This window comes from Hyperolius riggenbachi, chromosome 10 (assembly GCF_040937935.1).
Source record: "Hyperolius riggenbachi isolate aHypRig1 chromosome 10, aHypRig1.pri, whole genome shotgun sequence".
Taxonomy (NCBI): Eukaryota; Metazoa; Chordata; class Amphibia; order Anura; family Hyperoliidae; genus Hyperolius; species Hyperolius riggenbachi.
Window position 1 is genome coordinate 286,617,536 of NC_090655.1, and position 18,826 is coordinate 286,636,361.

Consider the following 18,826-nt stretch of genomic DNA (forward strand, 5'->3'; position numbering starts at 1 on the left):
ACATCAGTTGTTTGCAAACTATTTGAGGGGTTACTAAGAGATACTATACATGACTTCATAGTAGAAAATAATCTTATTTTTCAGCATCAACATGGGTTTACGAAAGACAGGTCCTGTTTGACTAACATGCTCAGCATTTATGAGGTAGTGAATGCTAATATGGATATTGGGAATGCTGTAGATGTGATATACTTGGACTTTGCAAAGGCCTTCGACACTGTTCCCCACAAAAGTCTGGTGCAAAAGTTGAGGATGCAAGGACTGGGGAAGAGTCTGTGTGCATGGATAGGGAACTGGCTGATGGACAGAAAACAAAGAGTTGTGGTCATACTCAAAATGGGAGACTGTTAGCAGTGGGGTCCCACAGGGGTCTGTACTGGGTCCAGTGCTCTTCAATTTATTTATTAATGACCTAGTGGATGCAGTAGTGAGCAATGTTGCTATTTTTGCAGATGATACAAAATTGTGCAGAATCATCAACTCTCAGGAAGATAGGGACATATTGCAACAGGATCTGGATAGGATGGCTATATGGGCACATAAATGGCAGATGAAATTCAATGTTGAAAAATGTAAAGTCATGCATTTTGGTCGTACCAATGGTCTAGCACCATACAAAATAAATGGGATACAGTTGGGGACATCAAACTTGGAGAAGGACTTAGGAGTACTCATCGACAACAAGTTAAATAATCGTACTCAAGGCCAAGCCGCTGCAGCTAAAGCTAACAAAATTTTGGGATGCATTAAAAGGGAAATAAAAACTCGAGATGCTAGCATAATATTGCCCCTGTTTAACTCTCTAGTAAGGCCACATCTGGAATATGGAATTCAGTTCTGGGCACCACATTACAAAAAAGATATTGCAGTTTTAGAGCAGGTGCAGAGACGAGCAACAAAATTGATACGTGGGATGGAAGGTCTCGCTTACCAAGAAAGGTTAGATAAACTGGGTTTATTTAGTCTAGAGAAAAGACGCCTTAGAGGAGATCTAATTAACATGTATAAATACATCAGAGGGCAATATAATAGCTTGGCGGATGAGATTTTTGTCCCTAGGCCTTCTCAAAGGACTAGAGGACATGATCTGCGCATGGAGGAAAAACGTTTTAGCCATTTATTTAGGAAAGGGTTCTTTACAGTAAGAGTGATTAAGATGTGGAATGCATTGCCACAGGAAGTAGTTATGGTGAACTCTATACATATATTATCTATATATGCATTTAAAGGGGGCTTAGATGCTTTCCTTGCGTTGAAAGGCATCCATGGCTACAATTACTAGGTAATGTCTAATGATGTTGACCAAGGGATTTTATCTGATTGCCATCTGGAGTCGGGAAGGAATTTTTCCCTTTGGGGCTAATTGGACCATGCCTTGTAAGGGTTTTTTCGCCTTCCTCTGGATCAACAGGGATATGTGAAGGAGCAGGCTGGAGTTGTACTTTGTACTGGTTGAACTCGATGGACGGATGTCTGTTTTCAACCAAAATAACTATGTAACTATGTAACATTTCAGCACAAAATAAACGCAATGTGAGCAACATATCAGTACAAAATAAACGCAATGTGAGCAACATGTCAGCACAAAATAAATGCAATGTGAGCAACATGTCAGCACAAAATAAACGTAATGTGAGCAACATATCAGTACAAAATAAACGCAATGTGAGCAACATGTCAGCACAAAATAAATGCAATGTGAGCAACATGTCAGCACAAAATAAACGCAATGTGAGCAACATATCAGTACAAAATAAACGCAATGTGAGCAACATGTCAGCACAAAATAAATGCAATGTGAGCAACATTTCAGCACAAAATAAACGCAATGTGAGCAACATCAGCACAAAATAAATGCAATGCGAGCAACATGTCAGCACAAAATAAAACGCAATGTGAGCAACATGTCAGCACGAAATAAACGCAATGTGAGCAACATGTCAGCACAAAATAAACGCAATGTGAGCAACATTTCACCTGTAAAAAAAAAGCATTTACTCACCTGACAGAAGTCTCCGGCCTCTGGCGCGCTGCTCCATCTTGCTCCTGCACTGCAGTCTCCCGCGCTGACAGGCAAGATGGTGCCCAAAGCCCTGTACTGGAGACACAAATAGTCTCCAGTACAGGGCTTCGGCAACCATCTTACCGTAGCCCTGCTCGAGTGCCGGAACGGAAGACTATGCAGGCTGGAGCGGGGCTGCGGGCAATGAACTGTCACAGAGTCTATAGATGCCGCAGACAGTTCATGCAGATACGGTGGCTAGAGTCCCGAGGCCGGGATGTCCCGTGGATAAAAGCGGGACGTTTCCCGGGATCTGATGCAGCCTGGGACAGCGGACCCTCAATGCGGGACGCGTCCCGGGTAAGGCGGGACGTATGGTCACCGTATATAAATACTGCTTTCATCCTGTTTGGGTTTGAGTTACATTGTTGTGAAACAGGACTGCTTCAATTACAGCACTCAATACTGTGTTACATAAATTAATATATTACAAACACAATCATTACACACAAAAGTGCAAACTTGCAGGCTTACAAAATGTAAAGTCTTACTAGCATAGAGGTAGAGAAATTGGTGCAATCAGGGCCGTTTCTAGCCTTTTCTCACCCCGGGCAATACCCCCCAGAAAAACAAACAAACAAAAACATGACACTATAGAAGACATCCCCTATGATATAACCATGTGCCATATAATACATGCTGCCACCATGCACCTCATATATAACAGCAGGTATAATACCGCCCACACTACAAGTCCCGACATCCTGTCCCCACAGAGCAATTACAGGTATCATGTCCTTCACATTGCAGCATCAGATTGTCAGGCCATGCGGTCTTCATTTCAGAATACTTTTCCACAAATCTGGGATATGTAAATGTGACCCCGCCTGTTAGGATAGCTGTGGCCTGCAGGGGGTATATCATGGTAGCAGCACACACATTTATCCTCTGCACATCCATGATGTCCCCTCCCACCACATCATGGGGGGAAATGCTGCCTTATGATGTGTGTGGGCTGTCATGGCCACGCCCATTTCTCACTGCAGCGCTCTCACTTCCTTTCCCTACAAGATCCCACAATGCACTTAGCATGCCAACCCCTTGAGAGAAAAGGCCTCCAATGCTTTGTTCTTTGTGTAGATATTGTGATAGTCCTCTGTTGTAGCGTCCCACACATTAGGCCGGGCTTGGAGAAAACACAAATCATGTTTTCCTATGGACGACTCGCTCCTGACGACCGGTAGAGCTGTGGAGACTGGGCTATTACGCCAACATCTTGTTTACCTTGTGTGCACGGGTTGTGCACTTGATGCGATTTTACCACAAAAGGGTCCCTGTCACAAGGGCACTCAGTGCAAGTTTCTGTTTGCATTTGTATTTTTGCTTTGAATAAATGTTTGCAACCTTGGAAATTTAGCTGATGGATGTATGATCTATTTATCCGGTGATGGTCACTTCTTGTCTGAGCACTGGGTGACTGCAGCTTTGAGTACCTCCAGCTGATTGTTGGAATTGTGGATGCAGCACTGAGGATTACATGGGAAGTTCCTATGGACATTGCCAGACACATGTTACACTGTTTCTTTTCCCCTCATGTCATAGCTTGCACTGTGTTGTGCACTTTATGCATCATGTTACATCTGTCAGTGTAATCACCAGTGCTGTATTTTGTACCAGTGTCCATATTTGATGTATATCATTGTCTGTATCATTATGTACCCCATGTTTGTTATCCTACTATGTACAGCGCCACGGAATATGTTGGTGCTTTATAAAGCAATAATAATAATTTTACGCGTGGGAACAGAAATGGCAATATGAATCGCATGCTGTATGCGGGAAAAAGCAACAAAGCCGACGGCTAGGCTGGGATCACATTTGGGGACACACGTGTGTTTTGCTGCAATGTGGAATGGTATGCAGAATGCATGGAACGCATGTAATGCTTTTCTATGGACATTTGGGGCCATGTGGGTACAATGGTATTTTTTCCTCCACATTCGGAAAACCTCACACTTCTGTTGCTTTTTTCTCACACCGCATGCAATTCCTATTGCTGCTGTCAGCTGGCTGACGTGTGCAGAAGACTATATGGATATTCTACAGACTCCAATGTGATGTCAGCTGACTGCATGCAAAAGATCTGTAGAAAACCGCGGTGACTCCAGTGTGATCCCTGCCGTGCTGTAACAATGTGTGTGAAATGGAGCAGCGCCAGCACGTTCTCCAGTGTGATCCCTGCCACACCGTAACACTGTGTGTGAAATGGAGCAGCACGTTCTCCAGTGTGATCCCTGACGCACCGTAACACTGTGTGTGAAATGGAGCAGCATGTTCTCCAGTGTGATCCCTGCCGCACTGTAACACTGTGTGTGAAATGGAGCAGCATGTTCTCCAGTGTGATCCCTGCTGCACTGTAACACAGTGTGTGAAATGGAGCAGCGTGTTCTCCAGTGTGATCCCTGCCGCACTGTAACAATGTGTGTGAAATGGAGCAGCATGTTCTCCAGTGTGATCCCTGCCTCACTGTAACAATGTGTGTGAAATGGAGCAGCATGTTCTCCAGTGTGATCCCTGCCGCACTGTAACAATGTGTGTGAAATGGAGCAGCATGTTCTCCAGTGTGATCCCTGCCGCACCGTAACAATGTGTGTAAAATGGAGCAGCATGTTCTCCAGTGTGATCCCTGCCGCACCGTAACAATGTGTGTGAAATGGAGCAGCATGTTCTCCAGTGTGATCCCTGCCTCACTGTAACAATGTGTGTGAAATGGAGCAGCGTGTTCTCCAGTGTGATCCCTGCCGCACTGTAACAATGTGTGTGAAATGCAGCAGCACGTTCTCCAGTGTGATACCTGCCGCACTGTAACAATGTGTGTGACATGGAGCAGCGTGTTCTCCAGTGTGATCCCTGCCGCACTGTAACAATGTGTGTGAAATGGAGCAGCGTGTTCTCCAGTGTGATCCCTGCCGCTCTGTAACAGTGTGTGTGAAATGGAGCAGTGTGTTCTCCAGTGTGATCCCTGCAGCACTGTAACAATGTGTGTGAAATGCAGCAGCATGTTCTCCAGTGTGATCCCTGCCGCACTTTAACAATGTGTGTGAAATGGAGCAGCGTCACACGTATATTTGTTTGGTTGGTATACACTGGGCATGTGTGAGATGTGGCATCATATGTGTGAGACATGACATCATATGTGTGAGACATTAACCCCAACATGCCAGCCATGACTATTTGTGCAATAGTTATTGGCTGCTGTCATGGCAGAACCACAAGTAATCATGATTGCAATCCAAAACGAGATTGGGCCATGTAGGAACGCTTTGGGGTTTCCTCTGTCAAAAGAAAAGGCTTCCCTAACAAATAGCTGTGAAGAGCTTCATTAGGCTTCATGTCTGCCCTCTCAGTGACAGAAGCATAATCTCAGCATGGGGCCGGCCTAAGAGAAGAGTTTCCTACAGACCCCATGGCACACCCATATGGTGCCTGGACCTGTAACACATAAAGGTGCATTTCATATTTGGGAAAAATAAGGTGTGGAGACTGCTCAACTTGAGGTAGGTACAGTTTAGAGACAGTGCCTGGGTTAGAATTGCCAGTCCGGTAGGAGAACAAAGATAGAGATAGCTGCACAATGTCCATTCACTGTCACACATTCTTTATTGTAGACTTATCATGTAGGTAGAAAAAAACCAAGTCTTGTAAAAGTAATACCTTTTAACGGCTAACTGAAAAAGTTAAATGATGCAAGCGTTCTGGGATCTAGTCCCCTTCTTCAGGCATATTTCCAGATGATAGCTGAAGTAAAACTAGATCTAGTTTTAGATCTAGGAACTAGATCCCAGAAAGCTTGCATCATTTACCTTTATCAGTTATCCATGAAAAGGTATTACTTTTACAAGACTTTGTTTTTTTCTACCTACATAATTTGTTTGGCTTACACGGTACAGAAACATTTTTACTACTATTGCAGACTTATCCAAACTTTAAAAGACATCAGCTGGATCTTGGAGGCGGCATACTTCTGGTCACCTGAAAATATATCACTGAATTGCTGGCAGCAAGCCGGACCTGTGCATATCATTATTGTGTGCATATCACAACCAGAAACCACATTATTTCATCTCTTTGTAAGGGGAGAGGCTAGGAAAGCCAAGTGTGATCTGATAATGATGTATATGTTTAGTGGGTCAGGAATCTGCTCCTATTGTGCATGTGTGATGAGCGATGCACAAAATATGACATTACGATATGAACATTTTCCCTCTGATATGCATGAGGAGGATCAGCCTAAAGCAGGGGGCGGGACTTGTAAACCCGCCTCCCAAAGCAGATTCCTCAGAAGAGAATCCTGCCTAGAAGCATCAGGCCTCAGTTTTCCAACAAGCCAGGAACATCTGGAGCCAGCAGAGGACTCTCCAGGCTGGGCTAATAAAGGCATGGACCTCCACTTGTACTTCCACAGAGGACTGACATCTTCATACTTTATGTATTCCTTCTCCTCATTGTTATCCTCTTTTATGTTTATGCTGTTTGCTACATTGTTCATTTTGTTACACAGAACATTTGTCTGTAATAATCTATTTACACTTTATAATAAATGGCAGAGTCATTTTTTGGCTGTTACCTGTTGTGAGTATCACAGGATGAAGCTGCTTCTGAAGAGACCGTTACCCAGAGATCTGTATTATTTAGAAATATTAGGTTGTATTATCCCTTTCTTCCCCACCTCAGATTAGTGAGTCCCTCTTTCCCGAATAGAAGAGGTGGTGGCATGTAGCAATTGTATGTGTGTACACATCCTCTCCTGGTCTGTCTGTAAGCCCAATTCCAGCACTCCGACACATCGATTGTATCCATGGGATTGGATGGTCTGTGTGCCCGACTAGATTGGGAGGCATGAAGCAGGCTGGCCAGTAGGGGGCGTGTCACAGCTGTCATATGAGCACAGGCTTGGAAGTCGTTGGGTGAGAGTTTGTATACACCCCACAGCTCAGGTAGCAGGTCTTACAGGAACTGAGGCATGAAGCAGGCTGGCCAGTAGGGGGCGTGTCAGCTGACATAAGAGCACAGGCTTGGAAGTGATTGGGTGAGAGTTTGTATACACACCACAGCTCAGGTAGCAGGTCTTACAGGAACTGAGGCATGAAGCAGGCTGGCCAGTAGAGGGCGTGTCACAGCTGCCATATGAGCACAGGCTTGGAAGTGATTGGGTGAGAGTTTGTATACACCGCACAGCTCAGGTAGCAGGTCTTACAGGAACTGAGGCATGAAGCAGGCTGGCCAGTAGGGGGCGTGTCTGCTGACATAAGAGCACAGGCTTGGCAGTGATTGGGTGAGAGTTTGTATACACCCCACAGCTCAGGTAGCAGGTCTTACAGGAACTGAGGCATGAAGCAGGCTGGCCAGTAGGGGGCGTGTCTGCTGACATAAGAGCACAGGCTTGGCAGTGATTGGGTGAGAGTTTGTATACACCCCACAGCTCAGGTAGCAGGTCTTACAGGAACTGAGGCATGAAGCAGGCTGGCCAGTAGGGGGCGTGTCTCAGCTGCCATAAGAGCACAGGCTTGGAAGTGATGGGGTGAGAGTTTGTATACACCCCACAGGTCAGGTAGCAGGTCTTACAGGAACTGAGGCTCTGTTATTTTTCAATACTATAACTGACTGTAATTGTGAATTGTGGGAAGTCCGAGGCCTAAAAGCTGAGGGGCAGCAGCTGGCAGGACTCAGGATCAGATTTCTCCTGTTCCACAGCCCCGGCCGCCCTGCTTTGCTCTGCACACTGACACTATGTGCTGCTGCTGTCAGTGGCCACAGAGGAAGGGATGGGATGTGCGCTGCATGACCTTCTCTCTTACCTAACCTGGCCTGCTGTCCTGTCCCTTTCCCTGGCCTGACCGGCGGATCCTATGTGTCCGGCAATCCATGTGTGCACTGTGACTGAGGCAGCCATCTGCACCCTCCTCCACAGCCTCCAACCAATGAGCAGAGGAGAGGGGCGGGACATTGCAGGGCCAGCCAGGAGGACAAAGCAAGGGGAGGTCTCGCTGTGCCGCTGGGGCTGATGGACAGGACAAGATACCCCAGGGTGCAGGCGCAGAGCGAGATCTCCTAATACCAGTAATAAAGCCCCCTCCAGTGATGTCACACATGACAGGGGGACCCAGCAATGCAGGCCCTGGTGTGATCAGTGGTGTGAGAGCAGCTGCTGCTGACAGCTGGGAGGTAAGAAAAACTACTCATCAAAACTTCCCTGAGACCCCCCTTCACTACAGGGCCCCAGGCAAAATTAGCCAATTACCCTGCCCCCCCCCCCCCCCACTGACACCCCCTCTAGTAAGTGATATTAATGCTGACTTTGTTCCCCCCTTGCCCCACTTCTCCTCCGTGATCTGGTGCGTGTTATCACATTATACATGCTGCCGGGTCACTGAGAAGATGCAGCCAGCGAGGATGAGGATGGGAAGGCATGTACTAATGGATGAGAGCACCAGCTGGACAGTCAAATCACACGCTGCCGGAAACTTTTGTAGGAATTTTGGCGACCACTATATAGCAGGTAGGAGACCTGGAGGGGGTGGTGGGTGACAGTGGGCCTTGGGCGGTGACGGGTACAAGTCCGACCCTGGCAGCCCCCTGGTAGCAGAAATAGCTGGGCCTGATCGGGTCCATGCTACTGTACAAGTGCAGACAGCTCACGCCTGCTCAGTAGCATGGACCCAATCAGGCTCGGCTTTATCTGCCAGAGACCGACCATGGCGGCGCTACTGCGTATGTGTGACCTGCTGACAAGGCTCTTATCGGAGGAGAGGGACAAGGGAAGCCTCTGTATAAACCAGCTTCCCTCTGCTCAGGTAGACTGAAATGTCCTACAAAACAGCTGTCACTGAGATGCTGGGCTTTCTTATGGCATTTTTAGAGATTTTGCTCTGGATATTTGCCTGATGAAGCTGGAACCTAGTCCTGAGAAATGCGTTGCATTCTCTAGAGCTGATGCAGAAAAGGCTGTTAACATTCCACACTGCACACCAATGTAACCAGCCTGTACTGAACACAATAATGCTTTGTGTACCAATAGCGCAAGAGTTTTACCATAGCAGTGCGCGTAAACTGTGTACACGTGGTACGGGGGTAGCGTACTACACTACTGCCGTGCAGTGCGTACACTGTTTATGTGCATTGCTATGGTAATGCTATCAGCACAACAAGCGTTACTAGGTTTGGTACAGACTGGCCACATTGCCTTGTGGTGTGCAATATTATCGGCCTTTGTTGCTTCAACCTCTGTGAGAGTTTTTATTTTATCTCTCACTCTAAATTGTCTTCCTTGACACTTGAGAGGAGACAAGTTCATATTCTCTTCTTTTTAAATTATTAATATTATTTAGTATTTATATCGTCTTGTCACTAACAGTCCCTCAGAGGAGCTCACAATCTAATCCCTACCGCAGGCATATGCCCATCATAGTCTAGGGCCAGCTTTGTTACTGGGTAATATATAATATTCTTAGCTTGATCAGCTACGTTCTTCTGACTGTCCTGAAGGTAATCTCTGGTGTTCAGATGCCTCAGGGGGCACTCCTGGTGGGGATTGATGTAGAATCGCTCTATACGTCAATTCCCCACCGGGTGGGGCTAGAGGCTGCATCATTTTACCTCGAAGAAACTTACCCGAGCATCAGGGGCGTAGCAATAGGGGGTGCAGAGGTAGCGACCGCATCAGGGCCCTTGGGCCAGAGGGGCCCCAAAGGGCCCTCCCTCAACTACAGTATTAGCTCTCTATTGGTCCTGTGCTTGTAATAATCACTTCTATAGATACTTTGAATAGTGGTAATCATTAACAAACTCCTCCCCATCCCCTTCTTGTACCTCTGACACTGTAGTTGCCATTGGCAGGTTTTGGTGCGCCGTATCAATTGTTATGTATAGAGTGCTTAGGGAACCCCATTGTGAAACTTGCATCGGGGCCCACAGCTCCTTAGCTACGCCACTGCCGAGCATGGTCGACCATAATTGCTTTGTAGTGGATATGTTGCGGCTGGTGCTGACTGAGAACTATTTTTTGTTTGGGGGTAGGTTTTATCACCAGGTGGCTGGGACAGCGATGGGAGCGGTGTGTGCGCCGGCTTACGCATGTCTCCATCTAGGATTATGGGAGAGGCGAGACGTATATGTGCTTGAAACGTTCCGGTGACACGTCGCTCTTTGGATAAGATTTATTGATGATGTGCTGGTGGTGTGGAGAGGTAATAGGAATGAGTTGGATGTTTTTGTAAAAACACTCAATGTCAATGATAGAAACATTAGGCTGACCTATGTGTGTGATGAGCATGAGATCCCCTTTCTGGACCTGAAACTTGCGGTCGGAAATGGGGTTCTCACTAGCTCAACATATAGGAAACCAACTGCAGGAAATACGATCCTCCACGCTACCAGCCATCACCCCGGCCACCTGGTGAGGAATATTCCCTACGGACAGTTCCTCCGTTTAAGGAGGAACTGTTCGTGTGAGGAAGAATTTAACAAAGAATCCCGTGAACTTTATCAGCGCCTAAGAGAAAGAGGATACCCCCATAGGGTGCTCAGAAAAAGCTTGAAAAAAGCTAGAGAAAGAGATCGTGAAACCCTTCTCGTATCTGGTAGAAGGGAGGGATCGAACACTCCAAACAGAGAGAGGATTGTTACTCAGTATGGGTCCCATTGGGAGGCAGTTCAAACTTCCTTATCAAAAGCTTGGCCTATCCTTATGGCATCCCCGGATATCGCAGAGATTGTAGGGCCTACTCCTATGATGACGGCTAGAAGAGCAAGGAACTTAAAAGATCAACTTGTGTCCTCTGAATTTAAAAGCATAAAACAAAGTGAAGAGAGAAAGACTTGGCTGGCAGCTACTCCACCTCCAAAGGGTATGCACAGTTGTGGGAGGTGCAAGGTGTGTCCTTTTGTGCATAAAACTAAAACATTCTGGGACGCCAAACAGGAGAAAGAATATAGAATTGGAGCTTTTATGAATTGTGAGACCACGGGGGCAGTGTACATGGTGACATGCCCCTGTGGCCTACACTATATTGGCATGACAACCAGGATGTTTAAAACTAGAATTCTAGAACACATATCTAAATGTGGGTAATAGAAATGAGGACTGTAAAGGTCCTTTGAGGGAACACTACCGAGAGTGTCATGGAGGAAAATTCAGAGGTAGTTTGGTCAAAGTCCTATCTTCAGTAACAAAGGGAGCTAGAAAGGTTAATATAGAGAAAGAACTTTTGCGGCTGGAGACCATGTGGATTTATAAATTGGGGACACTATCACCACATGGCCTCAACTCTGAGATTGATTTTTCAGTGTATTTGGATCCATATGGATAGTGCACATTGTGACATGAGTGACACCTGCAGGTAAATCTTATCTTAGAATTCAAATTTGAGTTTGAGTCTAGCATTGTATAGACTTTTTCCTGTTTGTTATACAATACATATGTAAAATATGAAGGTCACTCCCTACTCGCTGTGCACTGTCCATGGGGTCTATGTATGACTCTGGGTAAATACTGGGGACAGCAAACGACCCTGTGTATGAATGCTGATGTGTGGGAGAGGGTATATATATATATATATATATATATATATATATATATATATATATATATATATATATATATATATATATTAAACTTTGTCGCCCTGATCCCCTCTAAGAGTTGAGAAGTGATCTAATTGTGGCAACGCTATGACTCTGAAACAATTCCATCAGAAAGGTTTGAGATATTTGTGAATATAGCTGCATCTCGTGAAGTCTGGGCAAACTTTCCAGTAAAAAAGATGGCGCCTGTGGAGCGGTCAGGTGACTGCAGATGACCACCCCTCCCTACCTTAAGCCACACCCTGAAGAAGCCCATTGGGTGAAACATGTTGGTGGGAGGAGCTACAGGAGGCCAGCCTCGCCCACTGCTTCAACTCCACATTGCCCCAGGCTTGATCCCCGCCGTAGCGCTGACACACGAGCGCGTGCGGGTAGATCTACAAGCAACAGCCTCCGCTGGTAGGACTGCGCAGCCCTTGTGAGCAACATTCAAAACAGAGGTACCGCACACCCCTGGAGGAGTGATAGGGAATGTGGAAACGATGATCCCCTAAGGTTGGAAACTACAGCGGACCTGACGCTCTGTATATGTGGAACTTGATGCATTGAATGCTTTGCTGAAGCTATTAATTACTGCTAACATACAAGGCTTAGTAACCAAGCACAATGAGCTATGCAATTTAAGACTGAATTGGCCTGGTATTTTGAAGTTGGACTTGATGTATGCACAGTGCTATCCCAATCAACTGGAGATGCTGTCACAATCAGTCTAAATCAACTTAAACTCAGAGACAGTGTCCTCTCTTTCTGATCACTTAAGCTCTATATGCCTTAAGCAATAGCAAAACAATCAATAGTTGCACTTGGATGCAGAGCTCTGTTTAAACTGCCACAAAGCGCTAGTTTGCTTTCCTATTGAATGAATGGCGTGCATGGATGCATGAAGTGGGTTTGAGAGTGTGGGCATGCTGAGACGTTTTTGAGGCTCCTATGGTGTTTTAATGGTTTTATATAGTGTTTTGATACACACTTTTTGATTATTCGTTCGCAATAAAGTAATTTTTGATACTGACAAGTGAGGCCTGGTTTAACTTTTTACATGTTGTGGTGGTTATAGCACGTTCTACTGACTGTGCAGGCGGCTTGCGGATCTCAGCGCTGGATCCGGTCAGTGCAGGACGGGGAATACTCTTTAAGATCCAGAGGCTCCCCCTCCGGAGGTGAGGTGTGGGGTACAGGGGCACAGTCACATCTCACAGCTTCCTATTACAGTCTGCCTGGACTCTTACACAGGACAGGAGATCATAGAGAAATGCACCCTGTATGTATGAAATCTCTCAGGTAGTATAAGCGTACAGCTGTTTTCAATTTTCAGATGGCTGAGTCAGTGCATGCAGTTCCACAACCAGAGACTGCAGTTAGCCTATTCACCACAAGATGGCGAACTCTCACCTCCCAGGTGGAACGCACAGAAAGGAAGTAATGAAGCCACAGAGAGGATGTGGTGTAACAGCAAGAGGAATTGTAGGAGTTTGAGACACACGGCTGTAAGAGGTAATTGTGTGATTATTGTTATATACTGGGCAGAGCAGAGGTCGGGGTGGTCATACTTGTTATATATCGGGCAGGGCAGAGGTCGGGGTGGGCATACTTGTTATATATTGGGCAGAGCAGAGGTCGGGGTGGACATACTTGTTATATATTGGGCAGAGCAGAGGTCGGGGTGGTCATACTTGTTATATATTGGGCAGAGCAGAGGTCGGGGTGGACATACTTGTTATATATTGGGCAGAGCAGAGGTCGGGGTGGACATACTTGTTATATATTGGGCAGAGCAGAGGTCGGGGTGGACATGCTTGTTATATATTGGGCAGAGCAGAGGTCGGGGTGGACATGCTTGTTATATATTGGGCAGAGCAGAGGTCGGGGTGGACATGCTTGTTATATATTGGGCAGAGCAGAGGTCGGGGTGGTCATACTTGTTATATATTGGGCAGAGCAGAGGTCGGGGTGGTCATACTTGTTATATATTGGGCAGAGCAGAGGTCGGGGTGGTCATACTTGTTATATATTGGGCAGAGCAGAGGTCGGGGTGGTCATACTTGTTATATATTGGGCAGAGCAGAGGTCGGGGTGGTCATACTTGTTATATATTGGGCAGAGCAGAGGTCGGGGTGGACATACTTGTTATGTATTGGTCAGAGCAGAGGTCGGGGTGGACATACTTGTTATGTATTGGTCAGAGCAGAGGTCGGGGTGGTCATACTTGTTATGTATTGGGCAGAGCAGAGGTCGGGGTGGTCATACTTGTTATGTATTGGGCAGAGCAGAGGTCGGGGTGGACATACTTGTTATATATTGGGCTGAGCAGAGGTCGGGGTGGTCATACTTGTTATATATTGGGCAGAGCAGAGGTCGGGGTGGTCATACTTGTTATATATTGGGCAGAGCAGAGGTCGGGGTGGTCATACTTGTTATATATTGGGCAGAGCAGAGGTCGGGGTGGTCATACTTGTTATATATTGGGCGGAGCAGAGGTCGGGGTGGTCATACTTGTTATATATTGGGCAGGGCAGAGGTCGGGGTGGTCATACTTGTTATATATTGGGCAGAGCAGAGGTCGGGGTGGACATACTTGTTATATATTGGGCAGGGCAGAGGTCGGGGTGGACATACTTTGTTACAGAGGAGGTCATAGTACACCTGTCACTATCCTGATCATCACCCTTGCAGTAATTGCCATACAAGAGACTTATATACAGTGGCTTGCAAAAGTATTCAGCCCCCTTGAAGTTTTCCACATTTTGTCACATTACTGCCACAAACATGAATCAACTGTATTGAAATTCCACGTGAAAGACCAATACAAAGTGGTGTACACGTGAGAAGTGGAACGAAAATCGTACATGATTCCAAACATTTTTTACAACTAAATAACTGCAAAGTGGCGTGTGCGTGATTATTCAGCCCCCTTTGGTCTGAGTGCAGTCAGTTGCCCATAGGCATTGCCTGATGAGTGCTAATGACTAAATAGAGTGCACCTGTGTGTAATCTAATGTCAGTACAAATACAGCTGCTCTGTGACGGCCTCAGAGGTTGTCTAAGAGAATATTGGGAGCAACAACACCATGAAGTCCAAAGAATACACCAGACAGGTCAGGTAAAAAGTTATTGAGAAATTTAAAGCAGGCTTAGGCTACAAAAAGATTTCCAAAGATTTCCAAAGCCTTGAACATCCCACGAAGCACTGTTCAGGCGATCATTCAGCAATGTAAGGAGTATGGCACAACTGTAAACCTACCAAGACAAGGTCGTCCACCTAAACTCACAGGCCAAACAAGGAGAGCACTGATCAGAAATGCAGTCAAGAGGCCCATGGTGACTCTGGACGAGCTTCAGAGATCTACAGCTTAGGTGGCAGACTCTGTCCATAGGACAACTATTATTCGTGCACTGCACAAAGTTGGCCTTTATCGAAGTGTGGCAAGAAGAAAGCCATTGTTAACAGAAAAGCATAAGAAGTCCCGGTTGCAGTTTGCCACAAGCTATGTGGGGGACACAGCAAACATGGAAGAAGGTGCTCTAGTCAGATGAGACCAAAATGGAACTTTTTGGCCAAAATGCAAAACGCTATGTGTGGCTTAAAATTAACACTGCACATCACTCTGAACACACCTTCCCTACTGTCAAATATGGTGGTGGCAACCTCATGCTCTGGGGTGCTTTTCTTCAGCAGAGACAGGGAAGCTGGTCAGAGTTGATGGGAAGATGGATGGAGCCAAATACAGGGCAATCGTGGAAGAAAACCGCTTGGAGTCTGCAAAAGACTTGAGACTGGGGCGGAGGTTCACCTTCCAGAAGGACAATGACCCTAAACATAAAGCCAGAGCAACAATGGAATGGTTTAAAACAAAACATATCCATGTGTTAGAATGGCTCAGTCAAAGTCCAGATCTAAATCCAATTGAGAATCTGTGGCAAGATCTGAAAACTGCTGTTCACAAACGCTGTCCATCTAATCTGACTGAGCTGGAGCTGTTTTACAAAGAAGAATGGGCAAGGATTTCAGTCTCTAGATGTGCAAAGCTGGTAGAGACATACCCTAAAAGACTGGCAGCTGTAACTGCAGCAAAAGGTGGTTCTACAAATTATTGACTCAGGGGGCCGAATAATTACGCACACCCCACTTTGCAGTTATTTATTTGTAAAAAATGTTTGGAATCATGTATGATTTTCTTTCCACTTCTCACATGTACACCACTTTGTATTGGTCTTTCACATGGAATTCCAATAAAATTGATTCATGTTTGTGGCAGTAATGTGACAAAATGTGGAAAACTTCAAGGGGGCCGAATACTTTTGCAACCCACTGTAACTGCTGTAACGTTTGGTCCCCCTAAATGTGCCATGGATTATTGGCATCTCAGTGCTAGTCTACTTTACAGGACTCAGCAGGAAACCTCATAGCGATATTCTGCTAACAGGATTGGGTGGCTGGAACCTTCTCAAACTGCTTGATTTCAGATAGATTGTAGTAAGCTGCATCCACACTATTCCACCAATCCCAAAGCTTATGCTGTAGAGGGTGCTTAAAGAACTGTTCCCCTGTGTCCCCCAGCATTACCATTATCCTCCAGTATGTCATGTCCCCCACCCCAGTAATGCCATTTCTATCCCAGTATAGCCATGTCCTCCCTGTGTCCCCCAGCATTGCCATTATCCTCCATTATGTAATGTTCCCATCCCCAGTAATGCCATTTCTCCCCCAGTATAGCCATGTCCCCCCTGTGTCCCCCAGCATTGCCATTATCCTCCAGTATGTAATGTTCCCCTCCCCAGTAATGCCATTTCTATCCCAGTATAGCCATGTCCCCCCTGTGTCCCCCAGCATTGCCATTATCCTCCATTATGTAATGTCCCCCACCCCAGTAATGCCATTTCTCCCCAGTATAGCCATGTCCTCCCTGTGTCCCCCAGCATTGCCATTATCCTCCATTATGTAATGTTCCCATCCCCAGTAATGCCATTTCTCCCCCAGTATAGCCATGTCCCCCCTGTGTCCCCCAGCATTGCCATTATCCCCCATTATGTAATGTTCCCATCCCCAGTAATGCCATTTCTCCTCCAGTATAGCCATGTTCTCCTGTGTCCCCCAGCATTGCCATTATCCTCCAATATGTAATGTCCCCCACCCCAGTAATGCTATTTCTCCCCCAGTATAGCCATGTCCTCCCTGTGTCCCCAGCATTGCCATTATCCCCAGCATGTAATTTCCTCACCCAAGTAATGCCATTTCTCCCCAGTATAGCCATGTCCCCCCTGTGTCCCCCAGCATTGCCATTATCCTCCAGTATGTAATGTTTCCATCCCCAGTAATGCCATTTCTCCCCCAGTATAGCCATGTCCCCCCTGTGTCCCCCAGCATTGCCATTATCCTCCAGTATGTCATGTCCCCCCACCCCAGTAATGCCATTTCTCCCCCAGTATAGCCATGTCCCCTCTGTGCCCCTCAGCATTGCCATTATCCCCAGTATGTCATGCCCCCCTCCCCAGTATAGCCATTTCTCCCCAGTATAGCCATGTCCCCTCTGTGCCCCTCAGCATTGCCATTATCCTCCAGTATGTAATGTCCCCCACCCCAGTAATGCTATTTCTCCCCCAGTATAGCCATGTCCCTCTGTGTCCCCCAGCATTGCAATTATCCTCCAGTATGTAATGCCCCCCACCCCAGTAATGCCATTTCTCCCCAGCATAGCCATGTCCCCTCTGTGCCCCTCAGCATTGCCATTATCCTCCAGTATGTAATGTCCCCCACCCCAGTAATGCTATTTCTCCCCCAGTATAGCCATGTCCTCCCTGTGTCCCCCAGCATTGCCATTATCCCCAGTATGTAATGTCCCCCACCCCAGAAATGCTATTTCTCCCCCAGTATAGCCATGTCCCTCTGTGTCCCCCAGCATTGCCATTATCCTCCAGTATGTAATGTCCCCCACCCCAGAAATGCTATTTCTCCCCCAGTATAGCCATGTCCTCCCTGTGTCCCCCAGCATTACCATTATCCCCAGTATGTAATGTCCCCACCCCAGTAATGCCATTTCTCCCCCAGTATAGCCATATCCTCCCTGTGTCCCCCAGCATTGCCATTATCCTCCAGTATGTAATGTCCCCCACCCCAGTAATGCCATTTCTCCCCCAGTATAGCTATGTCCTCCCTGTGTCCCCCAGCATTGCCATTATCCCCAGTATGTAATGTCCCCACCCCAGTAATGCCATTTCTCCCCCAGTATAGCCATATCCTCCCTGTGTCCCCCAGCATTGCCATTATCCTCCAGTATGTAATGTCCCCCACCCCAGTAATGCCATTTCTCCCCCAGTATAGCCATGTTCTCCTGTGTCCCCCAGCATTGCCATTATCCTCCAGTATGTAATATCCCCCCACCCCAGTATAGCCATGCTCACCCACAGTATTGCTCCTTCCCCCACCTCCATGCAGAGCAGTAAGAGGAAGGATTTACATTGGTTTATAGCTAGCTGTCACAGTGTGCTCCAGTCCTCTGCTCCCATTAGCCTCAGTCTCTGCCTCTCCTCATATCCTCATCCATCTACCACTACAAGCACTGCTGTAACATCACAGGAATGGTAACAGTGGGAAAGGGAGGTGAGGAGAGAAGGCCAGCTGGAGAGGAGGCAGAGGGAGGACAGGACTGCAGCACACTGTGAGTATAGTGCACAGGTAGCTATAAACCAGCTTATTATGCTTTCCTGCAATACTCTGCATGGCCCCACCACCCACAAGTGACAGCAATGGGGAGTGCTGGGGGGAGGGGGGGATACTGTATTGATAGTTTCACCACTGACAACTGTGCAACCTAAATTATCTTCCCTTTTTTATCTATCAAAAGGCAGCAGCATTCTGTATGGATCACATGACCACATCACTGAGGATGGAGGAGGACCAGAGTCACATGACTGAGAGGATATTCAACCTCACCCTGGAGATCATCTGCCCGATGACTGGAGAGGTGAGGGGGATTCTGGGAGGTCACATGACATCACTGTTATCTCTAGTAATATAAGACAGGTGACTGGAGAGGTGAGGAGGATTCTGGGAGGTCACATGACATCACTCTTATCTCTAGTAATATAACACACTGGTGACCAGAGAGGTGAGGAGGATTCTGGGAGGTCATATGACAACACTCTTATCTCTAGTAATATAACACACAGGTGACCTGAGAGGTG

At 46.7% G+C, this 18,826-nt stretch overlaps 2 protein-coding genes across 2 annotated transcripts in view; both read left to right on the plus strand.

Annotated features, from left to right (window-relative positions):
* LOC137535552 (zinc finger protein 268-like) overlaps positions 1 to 18,826 on the plus strand; it is a 166,549-nt gene that overhangs the window by 105,089 nt on the left and 42,634 nt on the right. The gene's annotated exons all lie outside the window — the stretch shown is intronic.
* LOC137535893 (gastrula zinc finger protein XlCGF53.1-like) overlaps positions 13,089 to 18,826 on the plus strand; it is a 34,094-nt gene continuing 28,356 nt past the window's right edge. The window contains exons 1-2 of the mRNA XM_068257769.1: positions 13,089 to 13,138; positions 18,487 to 18,606. Coding sequence (XP_068113870.1) covers positions 18,502 to 18,606 — 105 coding nt within the window. The 5' untranslated portion in view covers positions 13,089 to 13,138; positions 18,487 to 18,501. The remainder of the gene's footprint in view (positions 13,139 to 18,486; positions 18,607 to 18,826) is intronic.